The following is a 20,722-nucleotide window of genomic DNA, read 5'->3' as shown; positions in this document are numbered from 1 at the left end:
GTAAGGGTTTGCAGCTAGAGTCATAAACATGTTCATCTGAAGTTGAATTGGTGGTGAGCTGGTATTTAACTGATGCCAGTGATAGGGGCTGGCTAGATCTGGTCTAGATCAGCGGTACGTGCACAGAGGTATGAACAATGGCGTTTGTTTAATTGTTTAAAGGAAACAGGATTATTTTGAGAAATTTGAATTGCCTTTTTTCCACATCTTGAACAATTTAGTGTAAGGTATACAACCAAAAATGCAGTCTGCATGACCCTTGGCAAGCCAGCAGTTTTCAAATTTGTTATAGTGAATTCATTTTTCTCTTTGTGAAATGCCTTTAGAGTAAAAAATAGAATTTAAACTCTACTAACCCTTCAAGAGTCTTTAGATATACATAATTTATTATTATTATTACTAAGACTTGAACATTTAGTACATTTAGATATTTAGGGATTTGTTTCATTTTAAAATACATTTATATGTTATTTATTTAAATTAATTCAGAAAATCTATGTCTGAGATTATTATGGAACGTTTTTGCAGCCAATGTTGAAATCACACTACACACTTGTTTACAGTCCTGGTTAGTTCTATGTACCTATAGTCCTGTTTATTCTGTTCTATGTATTGTTCTGCACTTGTCCCATGCTGTTATATATTTCACATTATGTAGACTTGCTGTTCTTTGTTGCACCCTAGTCCTGCAAAAATTATATTTTGTTCCAATTACTATAAGATATATAGAGGAAAGGCAATGCAACAAACTTCACTTCAGATTTGATTCTGAAGTATTCTTAAATATACACACAAAACACCATGTGTAATTAACACATGGCTTTATTATCTATTGCAGTCATGTGAAATATCAGCAATTCCAGTTCTCTGTATTAGGGGGAAGTAATGGGCAAGTGTGAAGGAAGCTGTTGTGTGCTAGTGTGAGAGTTTAAGAGCATGTGACTCACTACCACACTGCTGCTCAAAAGCAACAGGAGAAATTACTTGGTTTAAAAGTTGTACTTTAACGCATGTTTCCCAGTCAAACCTTTAACTTGACCTTCTTAACCCTATCAGAAACCTCTGAACCATTCTCAATACCAGCACAAAGAGGCTGTCTGATCCATCTGCATCTCTAATCTTCCGTAATGGCTGAGTATGAGCACACGCAGCTGGGCCAGATTAAGCCCTTTACTTTCTAATGTCAAAACCACAAAAATTAAGACCTTCCAAACTGCTATATAGGGTGTTGTATAATATATAATGTAGCTTGTAGTGTTGTAGAAATATGAATATTACACATTTTATTTTCCATAGATTAATGGTTTAAGGAATATTATTATACATTTAAATACAAATAATTAACACAGATTTTCTGTGTCACACAGATTAACTTTAATTTCAAATTGAATTTTTTTATATTAAGTGCTAAAAAAATATGTCAAAACTGTTGGATGTTTTAATAATATACAAAAAAAAACCAACATAGCTGACATTAAAATGGATCTTATGACTCTGAGGCTAAACAGTGGCATGTCGTGTCCATGTGATGATGGTTAACTGGATATTAAGCCACAGACACAATGAGTCTTTTTACAGACAGGGTGCTGCATTTTAGTGAGTTAAAACAAATTAAGTCAAACATGCCTATGTGACTTTAGGCAAAGTTGCAATTCCTAAAATGCTTACTTCCGACACCACAATTTTCTGAGTGTTCAAGCAAACACACACATAGGCAAACACACACATTTTATGAACTACTGAGTGCTAAATGTTAATATTTATATATATGTATGTAATCACACAAGTTATTTAGGTGTTTGTTGGTTTTTAACAGCTATGCAATTATTCACATTTATTTTTACACTTTCCTTGTCTTAGATTCCCTCCCCTGTTTTTGCCAATCTATTTTATTACAATTTTTTGTATTTTAATATATTTCTAATTTAATTTGAACTTTAATATCTGAATTCATGTACTCTCAAAGACTTATGCAGAGGAAATGTAAAATTAAGATAGAAGCGAATGCAGAATTAAAATATTTACATCTTTGCATGTAATAAACATAGAGAGAGTTAGCTTAAGAAAACCAAACCCAAGTTAAATAAATAAATACAGAAAAAAATTGATAAAGAAATAATATTTCTTACTGTGTTCCAAAGCCGAAAGTAAAGGAAATGCTTAAAATTACATCTCAATCGATTTCTTTATATTTCTGAAAAGCTTTAGGGGCATTCACAATCAGGTTTTTTTTTTTTTTTTTAATCTTAGAGCCTAATCATGTATAAATGATCTTTTGTTTTGAGAAACAGCTTCTACTAATGGCTTATAAAATAACTGAATACCGTTGATTGTTGCCAGGTTTGTTATAGGCTTTATTTATTTGTATGGAGCAAAAAAATCCAATCCTGTTCTAGAATTTAGTCCTCCCTTTCTCAGATAACTAACAAGGCCACAAGTTTTAAAGAGATTTGGGTTTTAAATTGTGTGGATATTTGGGGGAAAGTTAACTGAAGTAAAGTGCATCACTATAGCTGAACACAGCACAAGCTAGTAGCCTATGTCTTCCTTCAGACATATGTAAAGTAAATAAACAAACCATAGATAAATTACAATACTTAAAAGCAGCATAATAATTAAAGGAATTAAGCAGATGTAGTATAATGTATATCAGAACGAACATTATTCTAAAAGATATTCCCTCCCTCTCTCACACTGGTGTTGTGTTCATATTTCCAGGATGTTAATATTTACTTAATGAATACTTAAATAAATAAATGCCATGTCTAGTCAAGACATACTGTACTTTAAGTTTCAAGTTTTACTCCACTATAACATCGTTAATTTATTTGCAATTAGCAACAGATGACCTTATCTTCAGTTGGAGTCCAGTCATTTCTTAACAAAAGGATTTTTTTTTTTTCTTGTATTAGAATGTCTGGGCCAATTCTCTCAATTATGCAAATGGGTTTGAAGTGAAAGTAGTTAAGGATGGTGACACATCGGATAAAATCCTCTCACTATAGTGCCCATAGCTGTTTCTCGTGATTTTTCCCTCTCCTCACTTTGTTTTGGTACATCAACTCTTTTGTAGTGGTTACCCTATCACAGATTCTGGCTTTGAGCTGCTTGGCTAAGATGAAAATCCTCAAAAAGGAGTCACAGGAATTGGAAGATTAAGGCAAGAAGGAGGGGTTGAGGCTATCAAAGCAGATTTGCTGCTCTCCTTGTTCTAGCAGGAGATGAAAATACCCTGTAGGCACAGGGAGAGCGGTCATGGGACTCCCAAAAGGATTACCTTGAACTGGAATCATGAGACTTTTTGTGAACAAAGAGCCTGCTCACATGCTCATCATATGAACAGCCCCTCATAAAGTGGTGAAGTTTCATGTCCAGTAGGATTCAGTGGGCACTTACACACTGAGAGAGAAAGCTGCCCTGACCAGAGGAGCAGGAAAGAGGACACTGATGCTAAAAGCTGAGAGCATTGATTTCTCCTCTTTCTCTTTTACATGATAGGCTGCACAGGTAGGATTTGTTTTCAGTTGCTGAAACTTGAAAAAAACATTCACTTTTTATACTGCGAGTAAGTGCTTATTGAAGCAATTTATGGTGGGAATATGGATTAGAATTGGTGGTTTATGTTTAATGTTGATTTTGCTTTTGTATTTTCTTTGGTGTTTATGGTAATGTATGAAAGCATGCCAAACTGCCTTGTTGGCATTTACAATTACAACTTTGAGCTATTAACAGAATCTGTGATGCAGATTTCACAAATGAATTAGAACTTTAGTAACTTTAGGTTGGCCAACCAACTAAAATTATATTTTATCTACAAGCCTCAAATATAACTTAATTAACCAAATAAATCATATAATTCAATAAATTACTTTCTATTAAGGTATTGAGTTATTTAAAATAAGTGCTGGAGAATATTACTGAAAAAAAGGTTAAAAGATTACTTCTTTCTTGGTCTCTGGAGGAAGGATTTACACAAAAGAATAGCAGGGGGTAAGTCATGTTTACGTGGGTTTATAACTACCTCTTTTTCACTTTCTCATCTACTTCTCTTCATTTAAATGTACAGAAGAGATTTACTTCAAAGGCTTTCATCTTAAGTAGGACTGAACTGACAAGAAAGGCCTGTGCAAAAGGAGTTGTTTTCAAGTTATTTTCATTGAGTTACTGGAGCACAATCAAAAACCTAACTTTGCAGGCACTGACGTCCATTTAAAAATAAAAGTTAGTTTTTGTTTCACTTGATTCTCTTTGCTTTTTTTTTTTTTGTAATTGAAAAGAGGGCAATGACAATGTTCAGAGCAGTTCCGAGGTCTAATTTGCTATGCACTAATAATTTCAGGTCAAACCAAAAATGTACCAAAAAAATTATTTTTAGAATACCGATTTAAAATATGCTTATATGTGTCAAGGGATATGCTTGTGTTTCAGGGTAAATCTTACCCTTGTGTACTGGATTACTTAAAATTTGTTTAGCAAAGTTTATAACTTTAGTTATATACAGAAAATACATTAGAGACTAAAAGAACTGTAAAAGACTGTAACAGCACCTGGCATTTTAAATTAAATATTTATAAACTTGAATATAATAAAATATTTTATGATCTGTTTTTAAACTCTTTGTTGTTTTTTTTTGCAGGGGCTGAAAGCTTGGATTGAGAGGACATTTCAGAAAAGAGAATGCATTCACATCATTCTATCTAAGGATTCAAATCGGTAAACTTATTTGCCTAACTGAAACATAAATTTGAATAAATTCTCAGAAATTTCATCATAGGCATCAGCGGCTAAATATATGATCATACTGGTAAGGGCATATGGGGCATCTAACTGCTTTGCAGCTGTATGTGACTGGGTAAAAGGATCAAAAAAAAAAAACTGCTTAAGCAACAATCCACAGCCAGGTGACGAGCTCCCAGTGAAAATAACTAATGTAAACAAGTAAACATTTATTAAAAAGTACAGCTTGGACCCAGATAGTCAGCATTGAGGGCCAGACTTTTCGTGTACCATACAAACTATTTAAAAGTATTTTGATGGAGCAGTGTTGATAATCAGTATTTAATCAGAGAGGAATTTTCCCAGAGTGCCATTTTACAGCTTTATAACTTATATGCACACAGCTTAAAACTCTTTACCAACAACTTTTTTTCCCCTAAGGTGTGCCTGTGGTCAGCTGGTGCCCCAGCATGAAGCTATCCAAAATGAAAAAAGGGAGGACCTGCTAGTGCAGGTGAACACCCTTCAAGAGAAATGGACTGTACTCAAACACACACAGGTTTCCTCTACAGATGCTTATGGTACTATCGAGTTTCAAGGAGGAGGATTTATCAATAAGGCCATGGTATATATACATTTTATTACATTTCTTTAAGTATGATTGCATTTTATATAAGGTGATTGTCAGATAGACATCATTGACAAACATTATTCATGTTTTAAAATGTGTCTATTGATGAAAATCTTCTGTTAAAATATCAAAATCTTTATTTCAGTACATCAGAGTATCTCATGACACTAAACCAGACAACTTGTTGCACCTAATGGTAAAAGAATGGCATCTAGAACTGCCAACACTCCTTATATCTGTTCATGGAGGCCTACAGAATTTTGATCTGCAGCCCAGACTAAAGCAGGTCTTTGGCAAAGGCCTGATTAAAGCTGCAGTGACTACAGGAGCTTGGATTTTCACTGCAGGAATTAACACAGGTAGGCATATTTATCAGTTAGGACTAACACGCTACATACAGTACATAATGACACTTATAATAATTTTGTTAACTAATCTTCAGGGGTGATTCGCCATGTTGGAGATGCCTTGAAAGACCATTGCTCTAAATCCAGAGGAAAGGTCTGTGCCATTGGGATTGCACCATGGGGAATCCTGGAGAGCAAAGAGGATCTCATTGGAAAAGATGTGGGACTAAGCACAATTTATTGATTAGTATTCTCACTCTTATACCGGATGCCAAATTCTAGTTGTTCCATTAATCTCTTTGTGTTGTTTCCAGGTGACCAGACCTTACCAGACAATGTCTAACCCTCTGAGCAAGTTGGCCATTCTAAACAGCAGCCACTCTCATTTCATTCTGTGTGATAATGGCACATGTGGGAAGTATGGGGCAGAGGTCAAACTGCGTCGACAGCTGGAAAAGCACATATCACTACAGAAAATTAACACCCGTAAGCATTTTAAGGCAATCCATTAATGCCGTTCCATTTGCTGCTAATGCATCACTGAGTTCTTTTAATGTAAATGTCTGTTATGGCTATTTTTTAATAGCTTATAAATGGTGTCAGCATTATTAGAGTTTGCTAGCAGATATTGTATCATATCACATAGTATAAACAAAAAAAAAGATCTTGTCTGTGACCTGTGGGTTTCCCTTTGTCATCCTATGCCTGGGATTTGGAATAAGGCAGGGACAGCAAAGGGATGCTCAGCTGTCACCACTCACATCACATGCCAACCAGATCAAGCCACAGTATAATGCACTATTCAAATTGACCAATAAGGTCTCTGTTTATTAGTATGTTAGCTTTGGGAAGCCCAGGTGTGCTTTTTTCTCCTCGGCTTCTGTTAACTTTATTGTTTTAAGTTTAAACAGGTTTTTACATATTTAATTAATAAATACTGTTTTGTTTTGTTTTGTTTTTTTGCTGTGTCTGAGGTTTAGGTCAGGGTGTGCCACTAGTATGTCTGATTGTAGAAGGAGGACCAAACATGATCACCGTGGTACTGGAGAGCTTGTGCGAGGAACCTCCTGTGCCTGTAGTGGTGTGTGATGGCAGTGGCAGAGCCTCAGACATCCTCTCCTTTGCCCACAAACACTCAGAGAATGACAGGTAAGGGTAGGTTTAGTCAATGCAGTAAGGACTGACAGTTGCAAATGACAAACCAGCAGAATAAAACATACTTTTTGTTTACAGGACAATAAGTGACGATGCCCGAGACCAGCTAATGGTTAGCATTCAGAAGACCTTCAACTACAGCAAGAGTCAGTCTCAGCAGATCTTTCTTTTGATCATGGAGTGCATGAAGAAAAGGGAGCTGGTGAGTATGTGTACCATATACATATTGCAATTAGCAGAACCATGTCTAAAATGGATAGTTTACATTTTAATGTACATTGTATGTACACTGAAGAACAATATATATTATACATGTATATTTTCTTGCCCCAAACACTGTAATTGCACCTTCAAAATTATACAAGAGTTAAAAAAAAGAAAATTTGTATTTGTTAATAATTGGTATACAGTTATGTTCCTGTAACTAAAAGGAAAAATTACCCTCACAAGATAAACCTAGGGGCAAGTATGTGTACCTTTTCCTGAGAGTGTAGTGTTTGTATAGATATTCTATACAAATTTTATTTTTTATGAATGTTTATTTGGAAGTGGAGACCACACCCTCTATTAAATTACATATAGAGTGATTGTAGAACTAAAGAATGTAGGGAGAACATAGTAGAGATTCAGGCATGTTGCTTTCGCCCAAACATTAGCTATTAATACATACACTGTAGATATCTATTGTATTTACTACAATACTACGTAACTATAAATCGCTTTGTAATCAAATAGCAGCATATGTTGTGAAAAATGGACTGTTCCGCTATTTGTTTTTTATCTTAAAAATCTTTATTTAAGTATTAATTGTTTTGTATTTTGTGTAGCTTTTCTTAAATAAACACTATTCTAATTTTCACTGTCCTACATCTTCATTATCATTTGTGTACTTTCCATTATCTCGTAAAAAGAAAAACATCATCTCCCTGTGATCATTTGTAAATAAAGTCTACTTCCCTTCATCTTTTTCCAAACTGTGTGTGCTGCATTATATTAATTCTGACATCTTTGGGCTAATTATAGCTCATATGTAGCCCAGATCCTTAGACATTGAGAAGTAGCAGGTTTATGTTGTTATCCAAGCTCAGCCACAAATACATTTATGATATAATAATTTTTATAGTGTCTTTTAATATATTTAAATATATTTGCATAACACTAAAGAATATTTGTTGAAGGGGGTGCATAAACTTTTAATGTAATTTATATAGGTTTTATGGTGTATTCAGGGAATGAGTCTGCATTTCTGCCTGCTCCTGCACTAAATAACATATAAATAAAAGATTTACCCTTTGGAATAGTGAATTTCTTAATGACCAGCATAAAGGTACAGTGAATTCTTTCCAATCCAGAGGTCTGTACAGAGTTCCAGATACTTTAACTCCTGGGTCATTACCTGCATGTGAAGCTACTGTAGACATATTATTTAAGAAAGGCCATTATATGAGCTCTAAGAAGGGCTTTATGACAAGCATGAAGTCCTCACTCATTTCCAGATATAAAGGTTTTAGCTCAGTCTAATTTATTATTTTGCACAGTTAATGCAGTGTTTATATATTCTTTGTCCAGTAAAAATAACTAGCACTTATTTGTGGTGTGGACAGCCAATGGCAACAACATTTGCACTCCTGCAGTAGATTTGACAGATGGTAAATTATGTGAGGACAGAAAATAACGAGGATGAGTGCAGCACCACCTGCTTCAACCATGTTTAGTCCTTCTGCTGCTCAACAAAACATGGAAGAGAGGCACCACCTCTTCATAATCTAACCTCCTTCTTCATTTATTCAAATATGTTGCTTTATACATGGCTTTCATTAGATTATAGTAATTGAATGTGTAAAAAGCACAGTAAACAGTATGTTCAGTTATGCCTTGTTATTTGATGCATATTTTCATCGTTTTTACTGGTATCTGGTATTAGAAGTAGATATTCGGAAATCTGAATATGATTCAAAAGAATTTTAAAGAAACCTATATAAGAAATGAACAAAAAGAACACCATGCTATTAATTGTCTCTGATCCTGAATGTAGAAGGTAGAGTTCACCCTGAGGTTTGCCACAAGTATAATATAAGCACTAATGTCTGATTACAATGAACAGGCTATCAAGGATATAGGGTTGGGCCAAATGGCCATTTGATAAATGATATAAAACAGAAAATCAATATAATTTTTTTTTTTTTTTTTTTTTTCGGGACGGTGCTGTGAGGATTGGGCAGCAGTCGAAGGCGGGGGCCTGCTTAGACTGCTGCCCCCGCGACCCGAATTACGGATAAGCGGGAGAAAATGAATGAATGAATATAATTTTTCAAAATATTTTATATTTATGGTAATATAGAAATGTACAGAAATGTTGTCACTTTTAATCTCTTATTTATACTCATATCTAAATATTTACATGATGTCACAAAGATTCTTAAGCATGGGAAAAGGTGTATATAATTTCATTAATGTTTTGTTTTCATTACTTAATTAAAATGTACAGTGGGTACGGAAAGTATTCAGACCCCCTTACATTTTTCACTCTTTGTTATACTGCAGCCATTTGCTAAAATCATTTAGGTTCATTCTTCTTCCTCATGAATGTACACACAGCTCCCCATATTGACAGAAAAACACAGAATTGTTGACATTGTTGCAGATTTATTAAAAAAGAAAAACTGAAATATCACATGGTCCTAAGTATTCAGACCCTTTGCTGTGACACTCATATATTTAACTCAGGTGCTTTCCATTTCTTCTGATCATCCTTGAGATGGTTCTACACCTTCATTTGAGTCCAGCTGTGTTTGATTATACTGATTGGACTTGATTAGGAAAGCCACACACCTGTCTATATAAGACCTTCCAGATCACAATGCATGTCAGAGCAAATGAGAATCATGAGGTCAAAGGAACTGCCTGAAGAGCTCAGAGACAGAATTGTGGCAAGGTACAGATCTGGCCAAGGTTACAAAAAGATTTCTGCTGCACTAAGGTTCCTAAGAGCACAATGGCCTCCATAATCCTCAAATGGAAGACGTTTGGGATGACCAGAACCCTTTCTAGAGCTGGCAGTCCGGCCAAACTGAGCTATCGGGGGAGAAGAGCCTTGGTGAGAGAGGTAAAGAAGAACCCAAAGATCACTGTGGCTGAGCTCCAGAGATGCAGTCAGGAGATGGGAGAAAGTTATAGAAAGTCAACCATCACTGCAGCCCTCCACCAGTCGGGGTTTTATGGCAAAGTGGCCCGACGGAAGCCTCTCCTCAGTGTAAGACACATGAAAGCCTGCATGGAGTTTGCTAAAAAACACCTGAAGGACTCCAAGATGGTGAGAAATAAGATTCTCTGGTCTAATGAGACCAAAATAGAACTTTTTGGCCTTAATTCTAAGCGGGATGTGTGGAGAAAACCAGGCACTGCTCATCACCTGTCCAATACAGTCCCAACAGTGAAGCATGGTGGTGGCAGCATCATGCTGTGGGGGTGTTTTTCAGCTGCAGGGACAGGACGACTGGTTGCAATCGAGGGAAAGATGAATGCGGCCAAGTACAGGGATATCCTGGACAAAAACCTTCTCCAGAGTGCTCTGGACCTCAGACTGGGCCGGAGGTTTACCTTCCAACAAGACAATGACCCTAAGCACACAGCTAAAATAACCAAGGAGTGGCTTCACAACAACTCCGTGACTGTTCTTGAATGGCCCAGCCAGAGCCCTGACTTAAACCCAATTGAGCATCTCTGGAGAGACCTGAAAATGGCTGTCCGCCAACGTTTACCATCCAACCTGACAGAACTGGAGAGGACCTGCAAGGAGGAATGGCAGAGGATCCCCAAATCCAGGTGTGAAAGACTTGTTGCATCTTTCCCAAAAAGACTCCTGGCTGTATTAGATCAAAAGGGGGCTTCTACTAAATACTGAGCAAAGGGTCTGAATACTTAGGACCATGTGATATTTCAGTTTTTCTTTTTTAATAAATCTGCAACAATGTCAACAATTCTGTGTTTTTCTGTCAGTATGGGGTGCTATGTGTACATTCATGAGGAAGAAGAATGAACCTAAATGATTTTAGCAAATGGCTGCAATATAACAAAGAGTGAAAAATTTAAGGGGGTCTGAATACTTTCTGTACCCACTGTATATATAACATAATGTGTAGTTTAAACAATATATTTAGTCTTTTTATTTTATATAAAATTAAACAAAAATATATGACCTGCATTATTATTATTAAGATAAGGGTTAATGGTGTTAATAGACTCTCTTTACATTTACATTTGCGGCATTTATCAGACGCCCTTGTTCAGAGCGACGTACAAAAGTGCTTTGAGGCTCTAGCTATGAATAAATCTACACATCTGATTTTTACAAAGCAAATCTATTAAAAAAAAAACCCTAGTCCCTTAAACTCTTTGACATTGTGCCACATATTCATACCAGCTCAATCACACTTAGCATTTCTCCACATGTGACTGCATCTCTGATGGAGTGGTATTTAATACAAGCATCCTAAAATGCTTGATCCGAGCAAAGAAAAGCTCTATTCTGCTCTGCTAAATACAGTGTATTATATATATATATATATATATATATATATATATATATATATATATATATATATATATATATATATATATATATATATATATATATATATATATATTTTTTTTTTACTTTTATTTTTTTTTTTTTTTCATTTTTTTTTCATTCCTCCATTCATTCATTCATTAAATATTTTGTTCACTCATTCATTCACTTTTTATTTATCTTATTTTATTTAGATTAAGTTTAAGGTTTTTTTAATAAATTCTCCTACTGTAGATTACAGTCTTTCGATTGGGTTCAGAGGGGCAGCAAGACATTGAGATGTCCATTCTAACAGCTTTACTTAAAGGTACTCCCCAAATTTCACAAAATTTGACATTCTTAGCCAATCCCAAGTCTCCTTTATCTGTGCATGTACTCTGCTTTGTCAGGCACAAATGCTTCAGCCTCCGACCAACTGAGTTTGGCCCTGGCTTGGAACCGGGTTGATATAGCACGCAACCAAATTTTTGCCTACGGACACAACCTGCCAGTTAGTTGCATTTCGTACCCTACCTTTGTGCCATTTGTTGAAAAAGAAATACAATTGTTGTGCTTCACATCAATGGTCAACACTTCTTTGGTATTATAGCCTGCAAGTGCAGTGGCTAGTGCTACATCCACCGTGAAACCCAAAAGCTCCCCTGCAGCCTCACAGGGCACAGCAAAGGGCAGAGGTAAGAAGAGCAAAGGGGGGAATTCCAGGGGAGATGTTCAAGAGGAAAAGGATCCTAGAAAGCTAGAATTACTCAACTGGGTAAAGATTATGGAGCATACTATACTGTACTTTTGTTTTTGTGATAAATCATGTCACTCAGAATTGTACAATAGCAACTAATATATTTTCAAACAGCCATGCTTTATAGACACTGACATGTGACATCTTAACTGGTGCCCTCATCAGGTGAACTCCTTAGAGCAGGCGATGATGGATGCGCTGGTGCTGGACAGAGTAGATTTTGTTAAGCTCTTGATTGAAAATGGGGTCAATATTCATCATTTCCTCACCATCCCACGACTAGAGGAATTATATAACACGGTAAGCACCACAGAAAAAGCTGCCAAAGAGTATGTGAAATTGAAATTTTTAATCTTCAGAAAAAAATATTCACCCACTCTGATGTCACATGGGCTTAATTATTTGCCATTTTTTCCATTTTGCTATTTATTGAAAAAAAATAATCTTCAGAAGCTTGGACCTGTCAACACACTGAATGCTGTAGTTCGAGATGTTAAAAAAGTAAGTGTTTGATTTCGATAACACAAAAAATGTTTTTGTTAATTTAAAGATAAAAAGAGGATGCATTTTCAGAGGCTGTACTGTTTTGAAAATGTCTACATACTGGAAAAAGACGAAATTACTCCTTTTAATGTCTTTATAATGAAAATAATTTATAATGTGTTATTTAACATATACATGTGGTAAGGCCTGACTCTTGAATTATGAATCTTGAATCTTTTCATGTGTCTATTAATAGAAATTAACATATTGAAACTGTTTAAGGACAATTTAATTCCCATTCCTCTGACCTTACATTTATTTTGAAATGGCTTTTTCAATTTTTTTTCCTAACTAGGCTACTGTACATCCAAATAATTAAACTTTTCTTTTTTTTTTAAGTTCCTGTTTGTGGTGTTTGGTCTCTAATCACCAAGTACATGATTTTAATCACAGCAGTCTTCTCTGATATTTTAGGGTAACCTTCCACCAGATTATCAAATTACACTTATTGACATTGGCCTAGTGATGGAGTATCTTATGGGAGGGGCCTATCGCTGTAACTACACAAGAAAAGGTTTCCGTGCTCTTTACAACAACCTTTATGGTCTTAAAAGAGTGAGTAGGAGCAGCAGGTGTTTTTATGTATAATCTCAACACACACAAGTATAACTTTCTTTATTCTTATATTTACAGCCAAAAGCTTTAAAACTTCTTGGGATGGAGGTATTATTAATATTTTGCAGTTTGCTGTTAATTTACCTGTTCTGTAGTGAACCTGTAGCAGTTTATCCTTCATTTATTAATGACCCTTTTAGGATGATGAACCAAATAAGAAAGGCAAAAAGAAAAAGAAGAAAGAAGAGGAGGTGGACATTGATGTTGACGACCCTGAGGTCAGCCGTTTCCAGTACCCATTCCACGAGCTGATAGTTTGGGCTGTGCTAACAAGGAGGCAGAAGATGGCTCTGTTCCTGTGGCAGAGGGGAGAGGAGGCCATGGCTAAGGCTTTGGTGGCCTGTAAACTTTATAAAGCCATGGCCCATGAATCTTCTGTCAGCCAGCTTGTGGATGATATTTTTCAAGATCTAGATAACAACTCCAAGTGAGTGTTAAGTGGGTATAAAAAGACCAGGAGTTACGTGACACTCTAAGTTACTAATTATAACTTTTTTTTGCGGAGAAAAATACCATATATGCATAGTAGGTTGTGTTTATCTCACAACTGGTAGCTTTGTTTCATCCTGAACTATAATGCTCCAAATATCCATGTACAGTATATATACTCCGGGTCCTCTTGCTTCCACTTCCAAAACTGTTCTAAATTGCTCTAAATTCTAAATATATTGTGTCTGTGAATGTGTAAATGCAGAAAGGTGTCCTGCAGTGGAGTAGCATCCAATCTGACTGTGTTCTCATGATTGGCTTCAGTCACACAGTGTCCCTGATCAGTACTAATTGTTCAATGAAAATGAACAAAACATTTCTTCACAGCTTCTTGGGCTACATCAGAAAACAAATTTGAGTTTTGATGTGGTGTAATGTTTATACAGTACCTATATTTATGCATTTTTTATACACTTATACTAAAGATTCTTTAAAAAACAGTGGGACCATGATGTCATTGGTCTGTGTTTACACTTTTGCAAGATTACATCTTGCACCTAATAGTGGTCATAAATTTGGTTTTATGTGGAAGTCATAGAAAAGATTCACATGTTTATTACTTGCTGATGAACAGTAAACAAATGTTGTAAAACGTTGTAAGAGATTAATTTTTGTTGGCTTGCTTTAGAAAAGTTTCAGCATCAGATTTCTCTTTTAGGGAGTTTGGAATTTTGGCTTATGAGCTTCTGGACCAGGCATACAAACACGATGAACAGGTGGCCATGAAGCTGCTGACCTATGAGCTTAAGAACTGGAGTAACTCCACCTGCCTGAAACTAGCAGTGGCTGCCAAACACAGAGACTTTATTGCACACACATGCAGCCAGATGCTCCTTACTGACATGTGGATGGGCTGCCTGAGGGTTGGCAAAAATCCTGGACTCAAGGTGATTGTTTTTATAATAAGGCAGGCACCTTTATGTTCCCATCTATAATATATTATAATACTTCACTTATTTATCAACTTTGTGTTCTATGTGAAGAACAATGTGCCATTATACAAAAATATACAAGGCATATACATATATTGTTTCTCAACCATAAAAGTGCATCTCTTTAGGTGATTGCAGGCATTATCCTTCCTCCTTCAATTCTGCTCCTCGGTTTCCGTGTGGCTGATGACACCTACCAAGTCTCTAATGACAAATCATGTGCCAAGGACACGGAAGATGAGAATAAATCTAGGGTAACACTTGTCCTTTTTAAAGTTTTTTTTTCTTTCTTTCTATTTAGTAAGATAAGATAGTAAGTCTTTGTTTAGTTGGTTGTAATGAAATTTCATTATCCCAATCTTCAGGTAATATTTATATTCAGGTAAAAACTTGAAGGGGATGTGAAGAAGTTAATTTTATTTGTAGGATCCCTAACAAAAGCACAAGCTGAAATGCTAAAACTGTCAGAGTGGACTGTGAATTCTGGCCCAGACAATTCCTCAGCTTTTTCATTACAGAGATTTCAACCCTGACCAGGCAGTTACAAAGGCAGAATGAATGAATCCTCTAAAGAAAAACCCACGGAACATGTACATCTTTTATTGTATCTTATAGAATCCTGGTCCTGATGTGCATGTCTTTCTAAGAATCTTTAAAAAAATAAATAAAAATGTGTATTTGTTTAGAACACTTTTTCTTTCTTTGGCATTCCTATTTCTTTCTATCAAAATATTGAAATCTTCTCAACAACATGGCCTATGTTATTTCAGGATGCCAATACAGATACACATTCCAAGAAAGGCGATGAAGAAGATGTCATTAAGAGGCCGAGACATGTATCCATTGGAAAGAAGATCTATGAGTTCTACAATGCACCATTCACCAAATTTTGGTTTAATACAGTAAGCAGAAAACTATTTTCATTGATTATCATATTAAATATAGTAATTTCATAGTAATAGTTTATATTTTTATAGTAATAGTTAATATGAAAATTTCATATGAAATGATTGCTTTGCTTTGTATATATTTGTATTAGATCTCGTACCTTGGGTATCTTATGCTGTACAATTACATTGTCCTGGTAAAGATGGAACGTTGGCCACTGATGCAAGAGTGGTTGGTCATTTCCTACATATTGACACTCGGTTTAGAGAAAGTGAGACAGGTGAGGTTTGAATTTTCTTTAGAATAACAACCACAATATATTTCCCCTCAAAAAAAAAAAAAAAAAAAAAAGGAACTTCAGATTATGGATCCATCCACTATTTGCATGTCATGTATTTATATAGTGCATTTGTTTTTATTTTAACACGTGTTTTTTCACATGATGTACAAATGTTTCATGATTATTTACATGTAGAGTCTGCAGATTAATTTTTCACATTGACACGGTAGTCACATGTTTACTGGATGCTGCTGTTTATAGCTTGCCCTTTTGATCATGCACTTTACTTATATATTTAGGTGACTGGAATGATGATAGAGTATTATGCATGCCAGAATCAGATTAGAGGGAATTTCATCTCTTGGCTGAGAAGACAGATTTGTATAACCAGCAAGTGCATTAAAATGTCATGGTGAACTAGAAATGTCACAATGACACAAAAAAAGATTGGAAATATGGTCAAATAATTGGTGTTAGAATAACCATGATATAAACTGGGTGTTGAAGCAAGTAGAGTCTGCGTGTTTTTTCTAGACTGTTTGTGAAAGCTCTATCATGCTCAAAAAATCTATGTTGTGTAGGGCACTCCACTTTTAGGTTGCAGCGTGAATTCTACACTTTTGTCTTATGTTAAAATGGATATGTTGTTAAAGACAGTTTTAAAAGGAATGTAAATAGAGTGAATGTAGACCGGTTATGCTTTCATTTGTTTTAGATTCTGATGTCAGAGCCTGGTAAGCTCAAGCAAAAGATTAACGTGTGGTTAGAGGAGTACTGGAACATCACAGACCTGGTTGCCATCTCTATATTTCTGCTGGGTCTCCTCCTCAGACTACAGCCTGAACCTTACATGGGCTATGGTCGGGTTATATACTGTGTGGATATTATCTTCTGGTATATTCGTGTGTTAGATATTTTTGGAGTCAACAAGTACCTTGGGCCCTATGTCATGATGATTGGCAAGATGGTAAGTAATGGTAGATCACGCAAATAAAGAAAGCAAACTTTTGTGAGTTTGTGGTTTTATAGACTTTTTCAATTTATCATATTTTGCCAGTTATTACAGACTGAATTAACGTTTTAAACTGTTTGATTCTTTAGACCATTTTAGAAGGTATATTTGCATTTTCTAAAAAATGTGGAAAGCCTACAATGCCGCAACATTATTGTTGTGGGGTTTATTTTTCAGATGATTGACATGTTGTACTTTGTGGTGATTATGTTGGTGGTCCTCATGAGCTTTGGGGTCGCACGGCAGGCCATTCTACACCCAGATGAAGAGCCCACTTGGCGTTTAGCCCGAAACATTTTCTACATGCCCTACTGGATGATCTATGGAGAGGTGTTTGCAGACTCAATAGACCGTAAGACCAGAATTGATAGTAAGATTCTTTTTCCTGCCTCCAGGGCACATATTCAGTCTTATCTGTGCTTTTCTCTAACTTACTGAGTTACTGAGTGTATTGTAGTCACATGTACAGATAAATAATTTCATACTTATTGATTTCACTTATTTTACAAGTTGTTTTACAAATTGTTGTTAACTACAAATCTGTCAGTTTAGGGTTGTAACCTATTACAATAAATATCTCTTTTTTTGAAGCAGAAATTTCCAAAAAGTCCAGACCATTTATTTTTTCCCCTCTTCTCACTTAAATAAGTTAACATCAAAACAGCAGCTTGATTGATGTACATCGTCACTCTAATTACATATAGAACATTTGGAGATCATTCAGTAAATATGCAATAGCACTAGACCAATGATGTGTGTGTGTGTGTGTGTGTGTGTGTGTGTGTGTGTGTGTGTGTGTGTGTGTGTGTGTGTGTGTGTGTGTGTGTGTGTGTGGGTGGGTGGGTGGGTGGGTGGGTCGGTGGGTGGTTGGTTGTGTCCCATTTTCCTATTTATAGTTTTTTTTTTCTTAATTTTGTTAGAATTTATAGTAAATATTTGCTTCCTTTTTCCTGCTTTATCTCCGTCAATGTTCTTCTCTGGAATGCGCTCCAGTTTATGCCATGGAAATAAATCGTATGTAAACATTACATTCCACCATTTGTAATTTTGTTTAAAAATGGCAATATTAGCACTGCTATTCTGAACTGAGATGTGAGGTCTTTACCCAGCCCCATGTGGAGATAATATGTATGATGAGGATGGAAAGAAACTGCCCCCCTGTATTCCTGGTGCATGGCTCACACCAGCTATCATGGCCTGCTATTTGCTAGTGGCCAACATCCTCCTTGTCAACCTGCTTATTGCTGTCTTCAAGTAAGTGTACAAATCAGTATACAAATTTTTAATTATGACAGAGAAAAAAAGACAATGGAATTTTCACATTTACTAAACTACTCCTGAAAACACTAAGAAGACAGAAATTGTACAAAGTAAATACAACTGTAGTTATAAACCATGTTTGTATCCTTAACAGTAACACATTCTTTGAGGTGAAATCAATCTCAAACCAGGTGTGGAAGTTCCAGCGGTATCAGCTGATCATGACTTTCCATGACAGACCAGTGCTTCCTCCTCCTCTCATCATCTTCAGCCACATTTACATTCTTATTAGACGAATCTGCTGCAGTTGTGGCAAGAAAAAAGAGGGAGAACTGGACGAAAAGGACAAAGGACTAAGTGAATAAATTATACACAAATCCTTGTGACCACAAGAAACTGGGCTATTTGTTAGACTTTTGTACATTCAGTGTCAGTCATTGTTAGTGCAGTTATGTCAATGATCATCTATTCCCAATGAAAAGAACTATTACAGAGCACATGGCCATGTTCATTTGCTACAATACAGGCTCATATAACTGCTGAAGAATTTTTATTTGTATATCAATATCACTGAATCTCAACATGAATGTAGACAAAAACATAATCATACAAAATTACATTTTCAGGAGTCTGCATCATTGACAAATCATGGCATCTTTATTTCCTCGCAGAGCTTATCCTAACTTTTGAGGAGCTAAGGTGCCTGTATGAATTTGAGGAGCAGTGTGTGGAGGAATACTTCAGAGAGAAAGAAGATGAACAGCAGTCCTCAAATGATGAAAGGATAAGGGTGACATGTGAAAGGTAATAAAATATGTAAATCATTTTAATCATGTATGTTAATTGATTGTCTTACAATGGTAAAAAAGTGTAAACTGGACTTAATATAATAAAATTTTTCCACAAGGGTTCACAAGGAACAAATACAAATGTGTGATTTTTACCTGGCAATTAATTTTTTTTAATTGTTCTTTTTAAACTATTTTATTTTATGACAGGGTTGAAAACATGTCCATGCACCTAGAGGAAGTGAATGAGAGAGAGAACAATATGAAGGGTTCTTTGCAGACTGTGGATCTGAGACTAGCTCAGTTGGAGGACATCTATTCCCGCATGATGACAGCATTGGAGAAACTGGCTGGAATTGACCACAGTGAACTGAAGAGGACACAATCACGGACGTCATCTGTTAGTGGCTTTTCGCCTCTTTTCCGCACTGGCAGTGTTAACAGCAATGATGGATACAGCATTTATTGTTACCATATGGATGACTGTCCAGCTACTGAGGAGAAGGACAGGACCAATTCAAGCCAACTGCCTGTGGCAAATGTGAAGCAGCCTTTAAACACCCCTACATTCAATCCAAATGATTTTGGGCTGAATTTGGAGGTGGATGTTCCAGTAGTAAGGATCTATCCAAACTCATGTGGGAACACCTGGATCCCCTCTTCTGAGACGACAGACAAATCTATAGCTCAGGGTGAAACAGCACATAAAGCGTCATTATATTTGGTCCAACGGTCTAGTAGCACCAGCTTGTATAGTTCAACTGCAAGAGAATGTTTAATGCAGAGAGCCAATGAAGCCAATTCTCTTCAAAAAGGAATTGCAAGATCTTCAACTGCACGGCGGTGGAGTGCTGGCTCTGAGTATAAAGTGCAGCCTAATGTTTTTGGCCAGCCACCTCCAAACCTCCACATTAGTAAAACCATAGAGGCAAATGAAGCAAGTAAATCTGAGGGTCACCTGATACCAAGCATTACAAATATTCTTAGCACAGAAATGAGAACTCAAGAAGGCCAGAGAGGAATGAATAATATTATACAAGTGGACAGAATAGAGAATGGCTCAGAGGAAAGTCTAAATATGGTGGATAACAAAGAAGAAAAAGACAGAGACCCGAGCAAGACAAATGAAATATGGGGGAAAGCAGTTCAGGATGGAGGAATAAACATGCATGAAAAAATTCCTGACTCTTTTCATCTTCTGGTACCTGAAGAGAGAATGTTTCCACCAGGAAGATCCAAGAGCTGGAACACAAAATGTCACAAATCCTTAAGGGAAGGTACAGATAAGCCCCGGGGCTCCAGCAGTGAAAGAAGCCTTTTATATGGAAGTTCCCTAGAGAGGTCTGGAGAAGAATGTGGGAAAGTGTCACGGAAGGATGAATAAAAGAAAAAGATAAATCTGATGTCAAGAGATGACTGCTTAAAAAACAACTTTCTGTAACACAACTTAAATATGAATTCATCCATCCATTTACAGTGCCGTAGTCAAGAGTTTCAATAGGCGAAAGGTTGCAAGGTAGAAAGAAACCCTGGAAAAATGGTATTTCATACCAAGAAATCAAGAACATAGTATTACATTAAAACAGTTGCAGTGTCGTTGCAATTTCAGTCTCGTAACCATTTTATATTTGGTGTTTTGTAGATCACCCTACATGTGTGATTATGTAATTAACAATTTCCAATGTAGAGTTCTATATACTGTATGTATACTACATGATGTTGTAGCAATTAGTCTTTGTATATTGCAAGGAAAATTGTAT

General features: G+C 36.0%; 1 protein-coding gene across 3 annotated transcripts; it reads left to right on the top strand.

Annotated features, from left to right (window-relative positions):
- Positions 1-3,117: 3,117 nt before the first annotated feature.
- On the top strand, positions 3,118-20,476 carry LOC310728452 (transient receptor potential cation channel subfamily M member 1-like). 3 transcript variants are annotated; one of them, XM_083545860.1, is made up of 27 exons: positions 3,118-3,507; positions 4,637-4,713; positions 5,158-5,341; positions 5,493-5,706; positions 5,790-5,914; positions 6,009-6,180; positions 6,669-6,843; positions 6,928-7,051; positions 11,654-11,726; positions 11,809-11,909; positions 12,009-12,173; positions 12,321-12,455; positions 12,606-12,656; positions 13,113-13,253; positions 13,332-13,361; positions 13,454-13,740; positions 14,461-14,689; positions 14,863-14,988; positions 15,505-15,636; positions 15,774-15,902; positions 16,618-16,869; positions 17,092-17,266; positions 17,908-17,928; positions 18,024-18,168; positions 18,329-18,531; positions 18,846-18,978; positions 19,173-20,476. In XM_083545860.1, exons 3-27 carry the CDS (start codon positions 5,339-5,341, stop codon positions 20,344-20,346), a joined length of 4,515 nt encoding a protein of 1,504 aa, XP_083401986.1. In that variant the 5' UTR covers positions 3,118-3,507; positions 4,637-4,713; positions 5,158-5,338; the 3' UTR covers positions 20,347-20,476. The 3 variants fall into 3 exon arrangements, with proteins under 3 accessions (XP_083401986.1, XP_083401984.1, XP_083401985.1); XM_083545858.1 differs by having other exon boundaries at positions 17,092-17,284; XM_083545859.1 differs by having other exon boundaries at positions 3,370-3,507; positions 6,675-6,843; positions 17,092-17,284.
- Positions 20,477-20,722: the final 246 nt, after the last annotated feature.

This window comes from Silurus aristotelis (genome assembly GCF_946808225.1).
Source record: "Silurus aristotelis genome assembly, chromosome: 7".
In the NCBI taxonomy this organism is placed as follows: domain Eukaryota; kingdom Metazoa; phylum Chordata; class Actinopteri; order Siluriformes; family Siluridae; genus Silurus; species Silurus aristotelis.
The sequence above is the reverse complement of the archived record's forward strand: the minus strand, read 5'-3'. Positions and strand labels throughout refer to the sequence as shown.